The sequence below is a fragment of the Amphiprion ocellaris genome, chromosome 7 (genome assembly GCF_022539595.1).
Source record: "Amphiprion ocellaris isolate individual 3 ecotype Okinawa chromosome 7, ASM2253959v1, whole genome shotgun sequence".
NCBI classification, from domain to species: domain Eukaryota; kingdom Metazoa; phylum Chordata; class Actinopteri; family Pomacentridae; genus Amphiprion; species Amphiprion ocellaris.
This window is the reverse complement of record NC_072772.1, coordinates 1,320,706-1,343,047: the sequence shown is the minus strand read 5'-3', so window position 1 is coordinate 1,343,047 and position 22,342 is coordinate 1,320,706. Positions and strand designations below refer to the sequence as shown.

Sequence of the window (22,342 nt, the reverse complement as noted above, 5' to 3'; positions counted from 1 at the left end):
TTGGAGGATTTGTCATTAATGAGTTCAGCACAATGAATGCAGCACAAGGGAAACACCTGTGGCCTCTGCTCTTCAGCTTTACAACTCTGCTACTTGTGCAGGCCGGATCTCACGGACCTGTGTCAGCAGCCTCAGAACAACTCTTCAGCTCCAGCTCCAATTCTCTTCTCCACAATATCAAATAACTACAGACGTCAAGGGGCTCCTCTTTTCTGTCAGGGAGATGTTTTTAACCACAGGATGGTATGACTCACAGACATCAAGTGCAATGTCAATGATTATAAAGCAAAGTACTGAAGTCATAAAAACAAATTGTCTCTTTTTGTTACCCACAGAGAGAGATGTCTCCTGAGTAAGAGACACAGGCGGTGCCCTAAGCAAACCCTAAGCGTTGACGCAAATTTGCACAAAAGCAATAAATGCCCATCTGTCACAATGCATTGCAAACTTTTAGCCATCATCAAGGTCTGGGGAGACTTCTATTTAAAGAGAATAGATTCCTCGCTCATATTATCACCTTCCTAATCCTCCCACAGTGTCAGCCTCTCGCTATCACTCCTTGTCAGCGCCGCATTGTTGTACTTTTCAGTGTGACTTGTGTTTCTGAGCGGGTGAGAGGCAGCGTGGACCAATGACTGAGGGTTTGGAGGAGAGGAGGTTTTGAAGGGAAGTGAAGAGGATAATGTAGAGAGGAGCAAAAATATAAACCTCAAACTGATCCCCTAAATCTTTCTAAGCTGCCTGAAAAATAGAAAGCAAATCTGAGCGGAGGATGACATTTCTACTCCTTTCTGACACTTGTTTAAGAATGTAAATTTTAAAACTGTCTACACTTCTGTTTAAAATGTAGAGTTGGCTAATCGAAACATCGAATAGATGCATGAAAATAACTTGTGTGTGTTTTTGCATGAACTATGACAAACTAGGAGAAGGCAAACTGACCCATTGGTAGTCTTCAGCTCTTTCCCAGAAAACGCAGTCTTGGGTAATTGACAGAGGAACATTACCAATTATTGGATGGTTGAGTCACATTTATTATACTGCCACACAGAACACCTCTGGCTCTGTCAGTGCATCCCAAATATCTGATTTAGCCAAAGGACACTGTTGAAACCCAAAAGTCCTTTATTTAGTGAACCAATAAGTAGTGTTTTCATGGAAGACTCTGACTCTGTTTCATCACGTGACACCTAATAGAAGATGACAATTAAATATCTGAATGTGTGTGTGTGTGCAGAATGGACTGGTGTGCATGTCACTTCTTTGCCATGAAGTGTTTTTTCTGGGAGCCATTTCACACTTCCCTGTCAACCATTTCACACTGAATTAGGTCATGAGGGCTTTGAGTTCAGAAGTGAATGCGGTGCTCTTATGCAGCTGAAGACTCTCTTATTAATGCAGTCTGAAGAGACATCTGAGCGATCAAATCTATGCAACATTTCGACTTTGGAATAGAAATCAGAAGTGAAAATTATGGAACATGCATGAAAAAAAAAATCTGTCCATCTCCTCTCGTCCTTTGCAAAAATATATATCACCTGATTCTTGTGCCAACGCCATTTTCTCAGCCTTTTGTTGTGGAAATGAGATGCAAGGATGGTCATTAGCGGATGATAATGAGGTGAAAGAGACAAACAACCTAAGCCCTGTTGGTTTTTCTAATATTAATAATTAATTTGTGATTAAGTGGCTAATTGGAGTTTAAAGGTCAATGTCAACAAGAATGCCATGGATCTTAGGAGACACGGGGGAGGTGGGGGAGAGAGGCAGGAGGAGACAGTTTGGGAGACTGTTGACAGTAATCCCAGGTGCTCTCCTGTTACCGTGACAGTTCTCCCCCCTTCCTGAACCATCCTCCCCAGGTGACATTGCCTTTGTGTGCTGAGGACAGCAATTCAGTTACACCAGCACCTGGGCATCTGCCCTTTTGGCATTGAGAGTTAGCAAGTCCTCAAGACGGAGTGGCATATCATCAAGATGGAGCAGAGGTTAGGAAAACAGGAGGGGGGTGTCTGTCACACACATATGTTGTTCTTCATGTCAAATAAATAAAGGGACAGATTAGTAATGTTGATGGTACGTGAGCTCACCAGCACTGGCATGCACTGGGCTGGTACTAACTGGCATGCATAGTCTCCTGTGTGCCATAAAGCCTCAAATGATCTGACTCCTGGCATTGATTCATCTCACTTATTATGCCTCAGATTATGTTCACACTCCATCCATATCACAGTCAGAACTCATTTATTTCAAGATGTTTGACGTGAAAACAATGACTAATTCAGTCCTCAGAGTATGCAGATTTAAAGATGCTTCCAAATAAAAGTTTCTGCTTGGGCTGCTCAGCAAAATTAAAACATTCAGCGGGGAATGGGAGGGGGGAAGCTAGCAGCAATCATCTTTCCATTTTCCAAACCTCCTGTCTCTGGTGCTGTGGCTTCACAGCTCCACTAGACCTGGCCTCCTCATCCCTGGCATTAATGAGACAGGCTACTGTCACAGTCACATCTGAGCTCACTGCTTGTAATATCTGCCGTGTCTGTGTTCGGGCTAATGTTATCTGTTCTCATAGTCTGTCACAGCTCTGGCTGACTTTTAGGAACAGCCAGGGTGCAGGTAATTGCTGCAACCTGCTAGAATTAATTCCGCCTTGCCATGTTAATGCATGCTGTGGCCCTGCGATATTGCAACTTATTGCAACTGTGAGCCACTTCAAACTCAGTACCACTCGAACACACTGCAGGGTAATTAGACAAATTGTGGCTAATTCTGAAACAAATCTACCTTAGACTTTTCATTGCACTCGTGCACTTTTTAGGATTGCTCAAATAGCCCTCGATAGCAGCGTGATTTCCTCGTATTAAATATTTCAAGAGCGAATCTGTGAGATACAGTCTGGTACCAGATGTTGTCTCATATAATAGCTTGAGGAGGACAAGAGGATTTGCAACAGAGTCCAAAAGATAGTCGAGGAGAGAAATGGATGAGTATTATTTAAAAGGCTCGACTGAGAGACAGCTGGAGTTGTAGTAATTACAGAATATAGGCCAAGGTCTTTTCAACAATCACACATCTTTTTATATGCAAATCCCTGTCAATTGTCTTAGAATGTTCTTAAATTCAGTCATCTACAGGAGCAGAGTCATGTTTTGACCTTATTAAGGTTAATACAATGGGGATAGAAAATGGACTAGAATTACCAGTTTCAATTTACCTTATACTTCTTCATGTCTGGCTAAATCTGAATCAAAAACTGTCATGCTGTGTGTGCAGCCACCTTCACCAAATTGAAATCTATTTCTGGTACAGAAAGGACCTCTCGCACACTCCCTCCTTATGTATTTCAGTGCTCTGAATGAGACTGAAGTCCTTGACATTTGTCTGTTTTCCTTTGCTAACACACATTTCTCTTCAGCATTGGCCCTCACTCACAGAAGCCATTCAAGCCATTAAGACCTTGCATCATAAACACTGGGCATCAAACTCACAATAGAGGTGCAAGGTGCAGTTTTGTGTGGCAAAGATAAGCGTTTTAATAATTCCAGTATTTGCTAAAGAGAGCAAAGCCCCGAGTGGATTCAAATGACATGCTGAGGTGGGTTGTGACACACGGTGCAAGCGGGGGACTGTTTAAAATGTGTCAGTATTGTGCTGCATTGCATCTTGAGCCTCCTTAACTGATGTTGCGGTGCCTTTTTTCTTTTTTTGGCAAGAGGTGTGGTTGGGAAGATTCTGCTTTAGGTTGGAGTAGAAGAAACAGTAATGAGGACTTGTGAAATCGGGAGCAGGTTATTTTACATTCAGATCACCTTGATCTTGCAGGATTTCAGTTGTGCATCCTAATGAGGCGTCTTTTCCTTTGCACGCTGATCAGGTTAAAATCCAGGTGCTTCTCTGTTTCAGATGAAACTACCTGGAAACAAACTGCACCGAGGACATCTTGTTCCTGACCATAATTTTTGGGAACAACAAAGAGACAGATGTCACAATCATGTGTTCTAAAGTTGGAGTAAGGTGGCTTGCATGAAGACACCGTCAGATATGGGTTTTCTTCCCTTGGCAGTGCAGGAGTAGCTTTTTTGTTGGGAGTTTAATGGTAAGCAAAAGGGGGAAGCTCAGAGCTGTTTTTATGAGGTTTCCACCCATCTGCTATGGTTGGCAAGGGACCTTGAAGAGAAAGCTGCATCCTGCCTTGCCTGCAGTCAAAAAAAAAGAGAAAAGAGCACGAAGAAAAAAAACATCTGGCTAATAGATAGTCACTACCATGTATGCTGCTCTCAGTCAGGGCCTCAATCACACACTGCTCTTCTCCCATGGGTGGCCTGGGAACACAGAGATGCCATAGTCTGACAGTGAACACTGCCATGGCTCTGTCCCAACACCCCAGCATAAGATCACTGTCTGAGCCATGTGTGCACCTCTGACAGCTCCAACTCTTACTGAAACTACAAGTCTCTTTATTCCCTAGATGGCTGGGAACAGCCTACAGTTTGCCCTCAGCAATCACACTAATATGTCCCCAGCCCCAATACAGAGACCTGCCTGATGTGAAAGTGTTGTTTAGAAATGGAGCGTAATCTAGAGGGTAAATATAGCAGATGTCATCTGCTGCCAGCTCTCCAGTGAAACAATAAACAGAACACGCTGGCGGAATACGGACTTGTTATATTGCTGAGCTGGGGTTACATAAGATTTATGAACTGCCATGGCGGTAACAATTCTATGTCGGGGATTGATAGTGTTTGGTACTAAAACTCCTCTGGCTGGGACATTAACTCAGCAGATTTGTCCCTGTCTTCACAAGCACAGCCTTGTCAATTATTTAAAAGAGCAAAACAACAGCCCAGAAAAGACAGCACTTGGTGTGTGGAGCTCATTTACACATCTCTATTCCCAGAAGTGTGCTCATGCGTTTAGGCCATAATAAGAGCTGGTCTTTCATCCCAATGTGTCTGTCTGCTAATTCACACCATTGCCAATGTGAGTCCCCTCATTCCTCAAAGATGAGGGCATCAAGGGAAAACAAAGAAGCACTGAGGAGAAGGCAACAAAAAAAGGTATTAAAGACTTGTTTAGTTGCTCATTTCACAGGAGTAGAAGGAGGTAGAAGACTTCATTATTGTAACTGAGAGATACAGGGCTGAAGACAGTGAGAGAGAGAGCACGAGGACAGGGATTAGGCTCTGTCAGGGCTCTAATGGAAGAAGCAGGTTTTTTGTGTCATGGCTGCTCTCTCTAGTGATGGATGGGGAGGTTAACAGTCGCTATGAGTTAGGTAGCCCAGTGCACAACATCCTCTGGAGCCACTTTTCCTGACAAAGCACTCTTGTAGTCAACCAGTCTGAAGCTTTTCCTTTTTTAGCCTGTTATGAAAACTAACTATAACATGGCCATTTTGTCTTAATGGAGTGTTTGGACATTTGAACATGGTTTATATGGAGATTATGTGGCATTCAGCACTGTTTGCTCTACTTGCATCATTCTGCATATTAGTTTCACTCACTGGGGAATGTAAGACATAAAGTATGCCAAAGAAATATAAGGTAGATGGTTGCATGCATGTCAGTAGCATTAATAACAAGCACAAAGAGTTGCTGAAATGGAGTGGGGGCAAATTGAGAGACTGAAAGAAGAGGAGGAAGGATGGGTGGGAGGGAAAAAGAGACAGGCTGTAATAATGTCTGGGGGAATTTATGTTAGCCCGAGATATTGTCATTGACATGAAAAGTCCATTGACCCCTAACAATGATGCCATTTCCATGGACCAGGGTGAATGAGGCCATTCTAATGCAGACATTTATAATGAGCATGTGCTTATATAAGTACAAGATCATGTCGAACCAGGACATAAACACACATTTGCTCACACATGCAGTAAAATACGCAACTTGCTCAATTACATTGACACTGACATGGAGGTATTAAAGTCATGAGACACAAGATGACATGTTGGGCAGATTGTTGATGATTGACGATGGAAATAAAATAAAGGGCTGGACTTTCCAAATAGACTTATTCTACTGAATGACCTTTGTTGTAATTATATTCTTGATTAAAAATTCTACACATTAGGATGTCAGTGTGTCATTTTATTTCATTGCAGCATTATAGATAGCAGCAAAAATTATAGCTCAGTAATTAATTTGGTTTTGGGGTCAAAAAACCCAAATACATAAATTTAAGCTGCTTATTTTGGCCATTGTGATTGAACACTGGTTTAGTGAGCATGCTATGTTTGTGTCCGTTACAAAATAATTCAGTAGAAACCCATTCTATCCAAATAAACACAAAATTATAAGATAAAAATCCATTAAGTAATTAGAGAACAGAAGGAGCTGGGTTTGCACAGAACTCATTTTTTCATTTATTCGAGTGGCGCTGTCTCAAATGAGTAAACAAGTTCAACAACCAGCTACATACCTGATCACAGTTGAACAATGCCGGCATGTAGCATTCATCCGATCCACCTGTCTTTGCCCATCATTGTTGTAGTCAAATGAGAAACTATGAGGGGAAAACAGAGTTTAAATTGAGTTCTGCATTCAGAAAAAAGTTCCACAAATGCAGTGGTTTAATTCATGCTGAACAGCCTGTACCAAATATTTTTAGTAGAAAAACATTTATCGTTACCCACTTACGGATTCTCTGTGATGTAGCAGAGACGACTCATGGAGTTCCTATTGGTCACCAACCAATCACTGATTGCTGTCCTGAATGATGTCATCATGAAGGAGGTATCAGGAACCGATTACTACTTGCTGTCCAAAGAAATGTGGTTGTCTTGTGTTCGGAAAAGCCTAAAAAAAAAAAAAAAAAAAAAAAAACATTAATAGAGGTGTGCACCAAGAGGGCAGGTTGTCTGCTGGGGTGGAACACCCCATAATATATGAAAAGAATACCAGACCGGTACAGTACAAAAGTCTTTATTACTTGCAAGCACAGGTCTGAGCTCTCTTCAAAGAGTGAAGCTGCAAAAAGCAGACACATTTGTCATCTTTAGAATCCTCTAAACAGGTCTACACCCACCAGATGCTTCTGCTATCTTCCTGTCAACAAATCATCTCACAACTGAAAATGCTGATCCATTTATTTGGAACCGGGTGCAGACCCTTATCCCTCTCAACAGTTTGTGCAAGCAGAATTTTAAGGAGCTGCATGATCTTTTACAAATACAAAACAAAGTGATACAAGTGTACACGAGTTCATTTGAGATAAAATCATGAAGGTTGTGTCTTTGTGTAGTTAAATCTTTGAATTCTTTTACATCTGTTCTTCAGTGTCTGACTGGTTGAGAGTAAAATAAGAGGGTTACACTAAGCATAAGGTCTTAGGGATCAAAAGCCAGCTCAAACATAGTCGTCAGACTATATAAAGAACATTTTAAAATGCTTAAAACATGCAACACCTAAGAAAACAATTCAAATCAAGTAGTTTAATGGACTTGTCTTTCGTTGTTTTTTTTAAGAATGGTATAAATTAAAGATTGTTTATACAAAGCTGGTATGACTTGGTGGCTGCGATGTGGATAAATTCACTTGAATATGTATAAAATCCATGTTTTTAACACCAGAGGTTACATATCTGCTGCTATAAAAGGAGCTACGGTATGTTGTTAAGGGTTCAGTGGTGCTCAGGTGCAGGAATGAGGAAAGAGACCAAATGAGTCTTCAAAACAAGGATTTATTCATGTCCGGAAGACTAGAACCAGAAATGACGCTAATAAAGCGCAACAAGAAAACTACCGCTATGAGAGTTCCCCTAGAGGACTGGCGGAACTCTAGAATAACTAAATAGACTGACCCACATTAGGCATTACCTAGGTAGGAAAGCGAATGATAACTGAATTCTAGAAAGAAGATCAAATAGCCAAATACTAGTGAAACAAGAACCAGACTATAACTGGCAACAAATTATCTACGCTGGAAACTAACAGCGAATACAACAACAATTCCTAAACTCAATAAGAATCCAAAGACTAATTAAGCAAACTAGAGTAGAAATAAACTCAGGCATAAGAACAATGATCTACAGAAACACAAACTCACTAGTCTGGAAGGCTCGTGCCAAGGAACAGCATGAATGGACGGGGAAAGGGAGGTGAGGGCTGGTGTGCAGCTGGTAGGGGGAGTTGGACACGGGGGGGGTGGGGTTCTGGGTTGCAGGCAGCTGTACTGGAGGCTGCGGTGACAGGCGCATGGTGGTGTGGCGTCTGAAGATGGAGGAGACTGACCAGGTGAGTTCCAGACTTGAGTGAGAGGAATAGTTGCAGCCAGGGTTTCTTGATCCAAGTGCAGCAAGAACAGGTGGGCACAAACAGGCAGGTTCCAGACTAGGAGGAACAAAGATAAGAGCTACCAAAGGTCTACAGACTTAGGTGGCTGAATAAACAGTACAGTGACTGACTCCTTCACGGTCCCACACACAATGATGAGTAGAGTCAGACTTTATTGTAGAGGAGGGCTTCTGATTGGCCCGGCTCCATCTGTTCCCACTCCGCTGCTGCTGATTACAATCGTTCACACCTGCCACCGCAGCCTTCATGCCCAGCACACCTGAAGAGCACAGAAAGGGAGTGGAAAATGGAGAGCCCTATCTAGTGCCTGCTTGGAGCAGGCCTGACATATGTGTGCTGTTCACACAGTGATATCTGAGAAAATGATTAATCCAAGAAAGAAAATTATAGATGGAAGTAAAAAATTAAAAACATCCTAAAATTATCAGTTAATATATGTATAAAAAACAAATCTAGCAGTGGCCCTTCCCCTGCTTTGCAAGTGAGCATTTCAGAAAACAGTTTCTTTTTCAAATGGCGCACCTTGTTTTTGATGTAAACATCACACTTGTCCCAAAGTCTCCACGCAGTACAAGTTACTTGATGTGCTGAAGTGAGAAGAAGGTGTGCGTCCATATCCCAATCTGTCGGGGCCCCTCACAGCAGGGCCCACCACTCACACACACACTGCACACACTGCACAGGTTTGCAACTGTCTGTTAGAATGCATACATTTAGTCAGTTTCTCATCTCTGCACGGAGCACCTCGACTTATGAAACCATGTGATGATGGCACTATTATCCTGCTGATCGGAATAGCTCTTGGCGCTGTGTGGGAGCAGCTGGGGCGATCCGGCTGCGGGTGTGCACACACAGACGTGCACACACAGACACGCACACACATATGTACGTTGACACACTCTCTCTCACACACTGCTGGAGATTCACACAATTGTTGTTACATCCGTGTATGTATGAGCCCTCTTCAGCTCTGCCTCCTACCTAGCAGGTGGAAGCACTTCTATAGAACTGAAAGCTTCAGTTTTCTCTCTACATACACTACTCATCTGCTCATCATGGCCCACATAGTCCTCCTGGAGAATGCGATATTATCATGCATGTGGGAAAATAAACAGTTTGTACTATGTGGTTCTGTTTTGTTTTGGTGTTAAATGTTGAGCTGTAGCTTGAATTCTCGACGGTGAAAGCAGCTTAGAAACTTTGTGTTCAAATGACGACTGCTGTTTTTTACTGTCCACCGGTTGTTGAAGATGCAACAGCTTAGCTTTAACATGTTCAAATTTTTGATCTGTGATGCTTTTTGCACATCTTGAAAGTGCAACACTAAGGTCGTCCTTTAAGTGTAAAATGTGACAGAAGGTTGCAAATTGTGTTAAGTTCCTCTCAGCATTCTGCCAGCCAGTGTGCATGCTGGCACAAAACGCTCAGTCAGAATGGATCCTTGATTATTATATGATCTAGCCTGAAAGGTGCCATCAAGTCTGATACCGCTGTCTTCACAGATACCTACTGTAAGTGGCAAAACAAAATAAGTTGAAGTTGACATGGCAGAAAACTGAGAGACATTACAGATGTCAGACACCTTCATAAAAGACAGCTCTGAGAAACTATACTATAAGATGAAGTGTTCCCCTAAAATGACAGTGAAATACTGGCAGGTGTGGTCACTAATATTTACTGTATTTTTATAGTGTTACTATAGTCATTACTATACTATACTATACTATACTATACTATACTATACTATACTATACTATACTATACTATACTATACTATACTATACTATACTATGCTATACTATAGTCAGAATGCGAAGTTACTGTTCAACACTGTGACTAAATTTTCCACTTAAATACTATATTTACATAATTGCTAATGAACAATAATTGAAACTTTTCTGTGAATTGCAGACACATACCAAAAACAGCAATATGTCTTTAATCTTTATGATGGAGAACTGAGATCTAACGACTGTTTGAGATTTAAAAATGCATATACCATTAAAACACCTACAATAATGAAAGGTAAAGGACGACAACTTACAATTTTTATGGATGTGGAACATTTATTCAAAGGCAGCAGTGTATGACAAATTGTAGTCTATTAACTATATTTGGGGAATAAAGAAAAATAATATAACTTCATGAAAAAAATTGGCAAAATAAAGTAATCAGTGTATAGTAGCAATAATATTCTTAGCTGCCTAAATCAAGTCACTATTCTTAAAAGTGCTTTGTTAACTGTTATGAAAAAACATTGTGTTTAATTCACAACATTAGTTTTTAAAGCAGCCTACTCTTTATGGTCATTTTGTTGTTGGCCCTAAAAAAAAATCAGATTTCACAGAATTTACCTATCTTTTGAAAAACTAGCACACTAATGTTAGAATTTGGCTGTATTTTTACAGCAATTTATTACAGTGCAGAAGTATCTACAGTATATATGTTAGAGAACAATAAGCACTAAAATGTATTGGAGTTATTATCTTGAATACAGTATATGAATTGCCTCTGATGAATGCAAAAGTAGAAGACAGCAATTTTGCCTTCTTCAAGATCAACATTCAGTCTCTGATGTGAATCAAGTGCAAAGTGAACTTTAACAATAAACTGTAATTTATCAGACTAGAATGTCATTTAACAATGAATATTACAATTTCCTTTTGATTATAACAATGTTTGAAACTTTTCATCAGAGTAAGCGATAGACCTGTTCCATCTCCAATTTGTACAAATTAATCTGCTGTCTTGAGGAGCAACAAGTCCGTAACATCTGTCTGGGCTGCTGATGATTCACTGCCTGGTCTGCAGTCAGTTCAGTCCTGCTGTGTGTGTGTACCCTCCCTCTTCTTCGGCTTGTGATTAATAAGACACGTCAAAGAAGTGTGCTTGTGTGTTAGCATTTGTGTTTGGACTTGCGCTGTGCAAAGAAAAGCGACTTTCCCTTGTGAGTGTGTCTGAACACAAAGGTCGCGACCTACGAGCAGCAGCCTTGTGACCCTGCAGCTCAGCATGCATGGCCCCTGCAGCCCTGTAAACACTCACCAAGCTCCAGCTTATCTCCAGTCACAACAATAAACAAGGCCTTGTTGAAAGAAGATAGAAGTATGAACAATGAGGCAAGGTGTTTGCTGTCTGATCCGCTGCCTCTTGCTGACTGCAGGACGGCTGGAACTGTCTCATTCTGAATACAGATGTACAAGGACGGAATAAACATGCAGCAGAGGTCACAGAAAAAGCAGCATTTGGTATGTGCTCATCCAAGAATTTGTTTGTTTTCTTCCATACTAGATGCATTAAGGTCCCATTTGTCACAAGACAACATATAATAGATTCAAACATGCTACAATTATCCACATAGTCGGACATAAAAAGTACGTGCTGAAGCAGGACAGCGTCAACACGAACGATTACATCTCACTGCAGCACTTGCACTCTCCTTCTGGCAGGGACTGTGTGTGTGCGGCCTCAAAATGAATAATTAATGTAAATTGGAATTGTTAGCAAGAGTGGCAAAATCACAAGGGCTCAGACTAATTGGCAAATGTTTTTTTTCCACCCTCTACCTTGTTGCCAGTGGTTAGAAATTAAGAATAGTGGAACATAATGAGATGTGGTTTGGGACAGGGGTCGGGTAAAGTAGAACAACCAAATAGACTGATTCATTTGAGACAAAATTCAATTCGAATTTAATTCTCCGCAAAGAGGAATTTGTTGTCTGAGAAAGGTGATTTGACAAATTAAAAAATCAATAAATGTAAAGCTTTTCGCTTAGTTTAGCACTTGAACTGTGTCCTCAGGTGCAGGCAGAACATATAGTCCACCATGTTTACAAGGTGAAGCTGATAATTGTTAACTTGCAAAGTGAATTTGAGATTCTTAAGCACAGCGGAATAAAATTTAAGACATCACGATGAGGTAGACGGTTGCTTGAGAACATGCGAATAAGTCAAGGCCATAAATAATGCTAAGTCTCTACATGCTGACATATAACGCAGGCCTATAGCAGTCATTCAGACGTGTCCAGAATGTGAGATTTTGTACAGAGCATGATGTTGGATTCTTTCCCTCCTGTCATCTCCTTGCTTCCTTTGCTTGCTGAAGAAAATTTTCTCCTCTATTCATCCTGAATTATTAAAAAGTGTTGTGATTCCCAGTATGATTGTGAATCTGGGGCTGCAGCTCTCAACTGCGCAGTCACATTTGCTTGTTTTTCTCTCTCCTCACAGTGTTTTCCCTGTCTTTTCTCGTGCTTTCTCACCCTGTTCACAAGCTGAAGCATGATGCTGCAGTCCCGGCGCCCCGAAATCTCACCTTGAAGGGGCAACAGAGAGAGGAGGTGGGTGGGGGGGATTTAAGATGATGAATACTCAAAAAAGTCGTGTCTGCCTTCGTCGACAGGCCAAGTGTTATTCGTCTGAATCTGTATTCAGGTCAGAGTTCTCTTTGCAGGGGCGGGGAGTAGAGGAGGGAGGGATATTTTTCTTTCCCATCATGCACCAGCGGCAGGACCCAAATTGGCACAGAGGGTTGGACAGTTTCTCCAGGGATAAGCATCCTGTCTCTCGCCTGACTCCCTCTGAGGGAAACCTGCCAGGGACATCCATTCACTGCAAAACACACAAGCCCGTTGTCTTCTCAGACATAACCAAAAACCCGAGAGACCAACACGTTCTTCCCACCTGCTACCGTGGTCAGTGACCCCACCTCTTCTGTTTTTCACCCTCCTTCAGATTCCAGTTGCTGCCAAACTTGATGTGCCAGTGACTCCCTGGCACTGCAGAAAACCACAGTAGCTGCCCTGAGAAAAGGTTATGAAAACAGCTGCTGGCGGATGAAAAATTCATGCAGTGTTACCATATATTTGAGTATCCCCGCCTCATCCCTCTTCTTCTGTCTCTCTGCCTTTCTCTCTTCCTTGCCTCTTTCTGGATGATGCACAGATGACACACCAGTCAGTATAGCGCATGGGTCTGCGGCTCTTTTGTCTCTGATCTGTGGGAGAATATTAATGTGCTGTGTGCTGTCTGAGATGGATCAGACTATTCAGTGAAAAGAAGGATCTTTATCTGAGTCCACAAGCGATGGGTTGTAGGGATTTTAATGTGGCACTAGCTGGATGTACACTCTAATAGGCCAGTGCAGAAAACATGAGAGGGATCCTCAGAGAGCACGATGGTAGGAAGATATGGGGAGAGGGGAAACAGAGGGGAGAGACAGAGATACGGATGGATAAAGAAGCTCTTTCTAAAGCTGAAAGCACTAGCTATAGCTGAGCTACTGTTGTATTTCTTTACAGTCCTTACTCACTGAGTTACTGCCAGTGCACATGTATCTCCTCAAAAATTTTTCAGTCTAGTGGATGTTCACTATTTAATGAACTCAATTACTAGTACCTGGGAAGAACTTTAAGTAGAAACACATAACTTTCATAATACTTTGTGATATAACCATCAAAAGCAAATGAGCTGCTTTATTAAAATGCTCAGCCAGCCCTGTCAGTATGAGATTGCAAAGTGCTGCAAGGTGCCAAAATGATTATGTAGTGTCGTTCCATCTGTCTGTCTGAGCCTGAGATGTCGAATGATACTCATCAGGCAGATGCTTGAACTTCAATCTTGCAGGGCTTTTCTTCGCGAGAATCAGGGTTCAGTCCTTGGAAATGTGATGTTTCTTTGAAAGTACAGAAAGTTCATGTTGACAACTTGATTCCGTCAGCGCAGTGTGTTGTGCAGACAGTCCTCCAAAGGAAAATACAACAGCATCAGTCATTTGAGCAGCTGCCCCTACAAAACATTTGCAGTGCACTGACAAAGACCTGGAGAAGCTACAGTGTAATAAAGGAGGAAGTCAAGTGACAAGATAACAGAGTGACAAGGTTCTCATAGGAAGGAGGTGGTAGGTGGATGGATTAACAAAACGTCTGACTTGAGAAACAGTGTCAAGCACGCTGCAGGCTTTAGGGATTTTATGCAACACAAACAAGTTTTATGACTTTGGTTGATTTATACCTTGAAGAAGGAGACATCCATGCATCCATTAGCTTTACCTGCTTTTTCCTGTTGAGCATCTTCTTGCTGTGAAGTGGCAATGATATACACTGCAGCACCGTGCCGCCAAGAAGACAGTTCTCTGAAAAGAAATGGAGATGACAGTGAGATGGAATCATGTTGCCATACTGAACATATTTTTTCTACTTTTAATGCAATTTTAATGCATTATTTTATCGATATTCGGTAGTAAACAAATACAAGACCCCGAAAAAGAAGCAGGAGCACTTAAGAATGATGGATATGTGGTACATATATTGTTTCAAGAGATGACGTTTTTGCAGCAATAGGCTTTCTCTATGCTTTCACATCATTACAACATAGGCTTTCAGAGCCGTATATGCCGTAATCAGGGAGCCTGCCTTTAAAGAAAAGGCGTAATTATATTTATCGTGGGATATAATAGAAATCACATTTGCTTCCAGTATTAAATTGTTCAAGTGCTCAGTAATGGGAGGTATTTTACCAAAAAACACAGAGGGGATGAATTTAACATTAAAGGCCACAGGGATTATGAATACTACTTTAATGAGGCAGGAGCTGGATGTCGTGGGATTGTGCAGCCCAGAGCGTCTCAGAGCAAGAGTCCTTTTTTCCGATCAATGTATGGTAATGAGGGAGAAACAGAGGTCATCCAAGAGAAGGATTGGAAAATGAATAAAGGGTTACAGGTTGTTAAGGCAGCTACAGTAAGAAACTGGCAGCATAATGATAATGCTTGTGAAAGAGCATTGAAAGACTCCTTGTAGTGTCGAAAGTATCCACCTCTGCTTTTGTAGTAGTCGGAGGATATCATGAAGGATAGCGTTTTTAGAAGTGGCCTGTCATTAAGCACTTCATTCTTGCCTTGGGAATCGCCTGTGGCTTTGCTAGCCCCCTGAATGATAATCAACAGGCTTCTCAGACACAGTTGTGCATGTATTGTGGCTTTCTGCAGCAATATTAGCTTGCATCTGTCCACGCTGGCTGCTAGTGGCATGTTAATGTGAATACATTCTGCCCATGTGCACCTAATCACACCCCGAGAGGAGCAGAGACTACTGAGCTGGATCATCAGAGGACCTGCTAAATCAGAGCTCTGCAATGAAATCCAGTGGTCTCTCCTCCCCAGAGCATGCCTCCAGGGCTGGATGTGTCCACAGTGAGACAGTCTGTGATCAGCTTCGGTTCAGAGAAGACTACTGTACAGAGACTATTGTGTGATGGGTGGAGCTGGAGCAGAGGTCATTTTAGATGGATGTGGTGTTAGAGCTGAGCAGGATGTCAGAAATACATCAGTTTCGATATTAATCTTTGCTCTCAGATGATTTAAGCACTGTTTTGTCTTTCTCTTCTCTGTTTGGTCACACTTCTCTCCATAGACCACCACTCTGGGCTGAGATTAGCTCCCTCTCGCCCACCTATCTCCTCTTCCTCTCCCCCCTTGTTTCTCTACCACACTATCACCCACTGCGCGTTGCAGAGAGGAGAAAACACTTGTTTTGACACCTATGATAACTGACTAAATGTCACGTCTGCCAGAAAGGGATCTATGTAGTACTGAAATTGATTGCACTTCTTTCCCCTTCTTCTGCTGTGTTTTTGTGTGTGTATGTGAGTGAAACAACCCCAGCAGTGAGTGTTGCATTGACTATCACTGTGTGTGCTTGTCCCCTTAATATTTGCCTGCATTTGCCTCAGACGGAGTGAACACATGAGCAATCATGTATGTTTGAATTCGTAGTCGTGTGTGTACACGGAGCTCAACAACAAACGGTCCCTTTTTGCGGGAGATAAATGAGGCCTCTCTGCTGTGACTTCCGCCTGTGCCTTTTTATTTTCACTGTTTACTCACATGCAAATGTAAGCTTCCCTACAAAATAATGTAATAAAAAAACAAACAAAAAAATAAAACAACCCCACTCCATTGCGAGTGTCATAAACCCAGGCTTAATATAAGGATAATAGCCTTTTAAAATTCACACTCTTTGATGTCTCATGAGAGACAAGTTTAATAGGAAAGGCCAAATGCAGAATACATTATTTCACTTACAGTATTGCTGGTGTATAAACATGCACTCCCCGTTATTAAAACCATAGCCAGATCTGTCAGTCATCGAGTATTCGGCAAGCAGTGGAGAAACGTATTTGCTGACACCAATGTAGAGAAGATATGTGGCATGACATTGAAAATGGCCTCAGCCTTTTCAAATACGGAATTAATGTGCTCCAATATTCATCATATGCCTAAATATGGGATGGTAGAAGGCATCTTTGAGTTAAAAAGACTTTGTGTTATTGCCATGGATGTCTTTTCGGTGCAGGCTTGCAAGGTTGGAGGACATATAAAGGTCAGGGAGTGCTGTATTATTAACTAGCATCTAAAATATTCCCTTAAGGTATTTTTAATGGCATCCTGGTGGTCAGAAATGCAGAAAATATTCATTCAGTATAGCATTAATTGCAGCTCCAAGTTTTGTTTTGATTCTCCACCAATCTGCTGATACTATCTGGTTTTATTTTATGGCGATTTCTCCAAGACCACATAATGATCTTGCATCAAGGGACATTGTTGAAAATGAAAGTGGTCCTTGAAGACTGGATGATTCCACACAACAAATGTGTCATGAACAACAGGCACACGCACCTTATCAGTTTCATTTTGACAACTTTACATTGTCTGATCCCTGCAGAAATCTTTTAAACTTACCGTTTCCCCAGTGTAGACACACATTTTAACAGGTGTTAGGAAGAATCCACTGGGGTGATGTTATATTATCAGCATGCAAAAAACACCTGTACTTTTGAATCTGGCTGCACCTTCTATTTTTAAAATGTGCTTCTTCACAAAAGAGATAAAAAAGAGAGGTGTTGAAAAACCAGATGATGAAGAGAGTTTCTACGGAGAGGGAAACCAAGCATAACCATCGTTTTCAGTGCAGCACTAGGTAGGGATATAAAAAACATTTGGTTCTGCCAGATGAGTTGGAGCTCTATTCTAACTACACTACACAGCTTGCTGCCACAAAAATAAAACTTTCTTCTCGTGTTCATGACTCACTGGGAGTCAAAGTTGACGCTGCTTTTCGTGCCGTTCTCTGACAAGAATGGTTGATTACAGCTCTGTGTTTTCTGCTCGAACTCCTAGTTTCACTAAGCAATTCATGATGCAACACTTAAGGACCTCGTGACATGATTACCTGGCTGTTATCTCAATACCAGATCGCTTACGGCTGCCGAATACAAAAGGCAGCGAGGATGAGCAAGTGAAAACTGTGGATGGTTTGTGAGAGACACTAGTATGAAGTGGCCCCACGTCGCAGCCTCCCCAAATCGACTGGTTGGCTGTCTCTGTTGTGGGATATGTGAGATCAAGTGCCCCTTCACAGCCAAAGATATGACACTGGAGGATGGCACAAGAACAAAAAGGAAGCTGTTTGATGAATAAAGAAGGTCTGGCACTGGCCTGTTACCATGACGACTACCTTGAAGTGTCAGTTGCATGTCTGCAAAGTGAAACACTGTGACTTCATGGTGTAGTGTCTTCAAGATGTGCAGTTAACAGCATTTAGGGCATTTTTGTAATCATGACATTACCAGGGAAAGATATTTTATACCAAAACTGGGATGATTCAGACTTTGTCCTAGCAGGAAACACCTGAAGATGTAACTGACTACTGTCCTTCCAATCGATTTAGCCCTCTGAATGAAAGGAGTTTTTTTTTTAATGCTACTGTCACAATTTTGCTTTCATAAATATAGTCCAGCATCTCTATGGAAATAGTACAACCATGGCTGAAAGTCAAAAGAGCTAAAAAGTTGTCTTTTGTACAGTATGACATATAATCCCATTAATCACAAGAAGAAGAAAAAACAGAAGTTAAATTCCTTCTCTTATATAAAAAAGAGTAAAACTGGAAAGTAACATGTACAACGCTTTTTACAAGTACCTACAGATGTCACCAATACTTGAAAAAACAAATCACAACTCTACAAACTACAGATATTTCCAATATACACTACATTCTGTTCTGTTTGGTTATACACAGCCTGCAGTTCAGTCAAAAATCTTTTGTCATGTGACTGTTGTTTGCAGTTAAGTCATTCATATCTTTTCAACTTTGCCGATCTTTCTTTCTTTCTTTCTTTTTCTTTCTTTCTTTCTTTCTTTGTTTTTTTTACAATACAGAATTTTTACAGAATCTGGAAAGAGCAGTTGATTATTTTTTGTTGAATTCTTAAATGAGACGTTTTAATTTTGTGTTTTCCAGCTCATTTTCGCCAACAGAATGGCAGATAGGTAGTTCAAGGAAAATCACAAAATTGACAGTCAGGCATCTACAGTTTCTGGCTCTGATGAATAGTGTATATGTGTTGTGTTTTTGTTTTTTAACGATAAGTTTTTCCAACCTGGTGGGGGATATAGGGATTGAAAGGGTAATTTGGGCAACTCAATCTGAAGGTCTGAAATCATTTGATGAATCCATTGTGATTTTACATTTTCTTTAAGTTGACAACCAATGCAATATTTTTCTTGTTGAATATCCCTATTCTGTGACAAACCCCTTAAAGCACAGCTCTAAGTTTCATGTTTTATTTAAAACATCCCTTACTGTTTTAAAATGGTGAAGACGTAACTCTGAGCTGTTGCTTCCTCTGTAATGTGCAGATCTATGAAGACCTTTCCTCTCTAATCCACCCACCCCTCCACACTTGCTGCAGCTCAAGCACATCAGCTTACCTACATCTCTTCTTAAACAGTGTAAAAGTACTCTTTGCTACACAATAGCAAGTTGTAATACTGGAATCATTCGGTCATGGAAGTTCAAATTGGAAACTGATTCTGAAGAAGAATACTGATACAGAAAGCTGAGATTAATTTCCCTTAGAGGTCCTGTAATACCTTCTCTTTTGGTGCATAATGTATTTTGCTTTCACCGATATTGGAGAAATGTTTGGTTTCATTTTAATACCATTTTCTATAAATTAGCTACACAAAAAATACTGCTGTTATTCTTTTTAAAACTCACACAGTATGTAATAAAAAGAATCAAACTTTATTTGTTTTGCTTTCTTTTACTAAGTTATGATTTACAACAATATTTTTCATACCAGAGAATGAATGAAAGTTATGTGTAACACATGTTCATCATGCGAATCATTACAAATAAATACACATTTAAATGGAGCAGACTTGAGACAAAGCAGACATTTGACATTTGTGTTTGATGGAGTCATTCCAGTAACATCACAGGAAAAATATGATGCAAAATGTCCACTCAAAAGCCCACCAGTCCTTCCACATAGATTCCCCAGATTTTATATGGCCTTTGGTGTCCACAGTTTTGGCTGGCTTATCCTTCTTATGAAGGCTAGACATTCTTGTTAAAGGCCAAACGTGTCTGCAGTGTCAAATCTTCTGTCTAAAAGGACAGTGTACCTTGTATTTTTTTTCTTACAGGAAATCCAGCAACATATTTGTCAATAACCCTCCAAAACTCATTGGTTATAAGAGAAGGAAATCCTTCAGTACTTTGACAAACCAACAGCTTAAGTGTCTTGGTGCTTGTAATTCCACCAGGCTATAGTTTGTGCAAGCAAACTACATTTCCTGTTGATAAATACTTTAACAGCCACTTTAAATTCATAGCCTGTACTGAAGCTCATTGTCTCTGTTAACACCTGTCATTCAATGAGGAAGCTCAACATAGATATTAATCCAGGTGTCAAATATTCTTCAAAGCGACTCCTAAAAGCCATAAATGAAAGCTAATTATTAAAGAATTATTAGCACATTATATATGAAATCTGGACATTTACATAAATTAGCCTTGGGAGCTTGTGAAAGTCTTAAAAATTAAAATTTCTGGGAAGCAGTCCTGCCCTGTAGCATCAACATCCTGCTGCCCCTGGATGTAAAAAAATGAACCAAAAAGGAAAATAGAAATGTTTTCCTGCCAGCTCAAATTGCTCAACTAGACTACCTGGTTGACCCTGACGAGGAAGTCACTTCCTAGGACGTGAGGGACCAGATGGCATATGTTGGTGGCCAGGTCTGTATCTGGCTGGAACACAGCAGGAGGCAAAGTGTGGAGGATATCAGGAAGGAGAAGGGGGTAGCGTCCAAATTCAGGCATGTCCAGACCTCTCTCAAGGAGAAAAGTGTTGGGAGGTGGATGTGAAACATGGCAGCTGTGTTAATCGACAGATAGGAATTTAATAAAAGGAAGAGTGACAGACAGCTGAGACCAACATGACAAGAAATGTCTCTTTGTCATTGCCTGTTTTCTCTCTACTTTTAAGTACAATCTCGAGGTCATTTTAGGAGGAGAAGGACAGAAGGTTACACAAACAGGCGATGGCTATGAGAGCTTTAGTGCACTTATAACAGAATGCCCTGTAGGGACGTGGTTATAGATTTTTCTGTGCAGAAGTTAAGATGGATCCAGCAACTACTGAACAACCGATGCACCTAACTGAGTGCTTGAATACTCCACAACCATTTATTACATTTACAGTTACTGCCGTTAGTGCTGTGTTTGCTTGTGCTGAAAATAACTCATGTAAGTGCCCAAGAGCTGGGTTGTGTGTCTTAGTAACAAGTCCTTTTCAGAAATGGAATAAGTAACATTAATGGATGCATCCAGCTGTCAAAGTGATGGCAATGTGTCAGTCAGACACATTTCACTTTTCTGTTAATGCTCATAATGGCTTCATTCAGGCAAAGCCACAACCGTGATGGAGAAAGCCATGTCACCCATGTCCTATTTTACATCCATGTGAAATTGGTATTATGCATAATAATGCACTACTAAACCAAAGGCATTATCTAACCACAGCTCATCAAACTATCCAAATAACTAGCTACAAGAGCTTATTTATCATTTCTTTAGTCGCTGTAAATTCTGTTCATATGTGATGATAACCGAACTTGTACTTTCCTAACAGTGAAATAAAAATACCCTGACAGTTTTGATGGAGTCATCCTGAAGACAGGCGAATATGTAATAAATCATTTAACTGCAGCTTATAAACTGACTGTGTATGACAGCTCAGTTTAATTCAATTCAATTTTATTTATACAGCGCCAATTCACAACATATGTTATCTCATAGCACTTCACATAGTAAACTCACGTCTGATTTGAAGAAAAGTAGCTGTCATTAGATCCTCAGAAATCCTGTCTCCATGTTAGGAACAATTAAAAACCATAAGCATCTAATGAAATTACTGCTGTTGTTCTACACCAGCCCTATTCAATTAGCGGCCCGCGGGCCACATGCGGCCCGAAAGCAACCCTCGAGTGGCCCTAAAGCAACTGTCGAGTGATTGGGACTTGGGTCCGAGAAAAACAGAAAAACATCTTTCAGTAACACTGACAAGTTCTTACAAAAATTCCAACATTATTGCAAACATTGAATGCAACACTTACCGTAACCTAGCAACTAACCCACAGTGCCTTGTGTTGAGGAGACCCGTTTGAAAAGTTAACATTAGCAGTTCTATACAGGCGAAAATAGCAGCATGTCTTTTTCTATCCTGAAACGACAAATCGGCGAGGAAAACCGTCGGTTTAATCCTGCGTGGACTGACAAGTATTTATTTATTTACCACCAAGTCCGAACGCCAAACCAATGCGTTTACTCTGCAACGAGTGCGTTGCAGCGCTGAAAGATTAGAATGTCCGAAGACACCACGTTGGAAAAATATGCCGCGTTTCTGACAAACTTTCCCGAGGGACGTCATGAGAGAGCGGCTATAATTCAGAGTTTGACTGCATCTTACAACCGGAGCTGTACTACAATGAAGCGGACCTGCACAGCTCAGGAAAGGGCCACGAAAAAGAGGCCGTTCACAGACTCAGAAACTGTGAAGGACTGCATGTTGGCTGTCGTGGATGAAGTTTTAACGGACCATAAAGTTAAGACGAGTGTGACATCTGCTATCAAACAGGTCTGACACGTCAACACATTCTCGCCACAGATGTCTTCGAGACATGGTAAGTGCAACAAAGCAGCGT

At 41.0% G+C, this 22,342-nt stretch overlaps 1 protein-coding gene across 3 annotated transcripts in view; it reads left to right on the top strand.

Annotated features, from left to right (window-relative positions):
- Positions 1-22,342, top strand: part of rtn4rl1b (reticulon 4 receptor-like 1b) — a 156,851-nt gene that overhangs the window by 5,099 nt on the left and 129,410 nt on the right. The window contains exon 1 of one of the 3 annotated variants that reach the window (XM_055012389.1): positions 21,809-22,321. The exons of the other annotated variants lie outside the window; for them this stretch is intronic. Within the exon in view, the coding sequence (XP_054868364.1) occupies positions 22,306-22,321 (16 nt within the window). The 5' untranslated portion in view covers positions 21,809-22,305. Of the gene's footprint in view, positions 1-21,808; positions 22,322-22,342 lie in introns of those variants that run through there. 3 annotated transcript variants of the gene reach the window in all.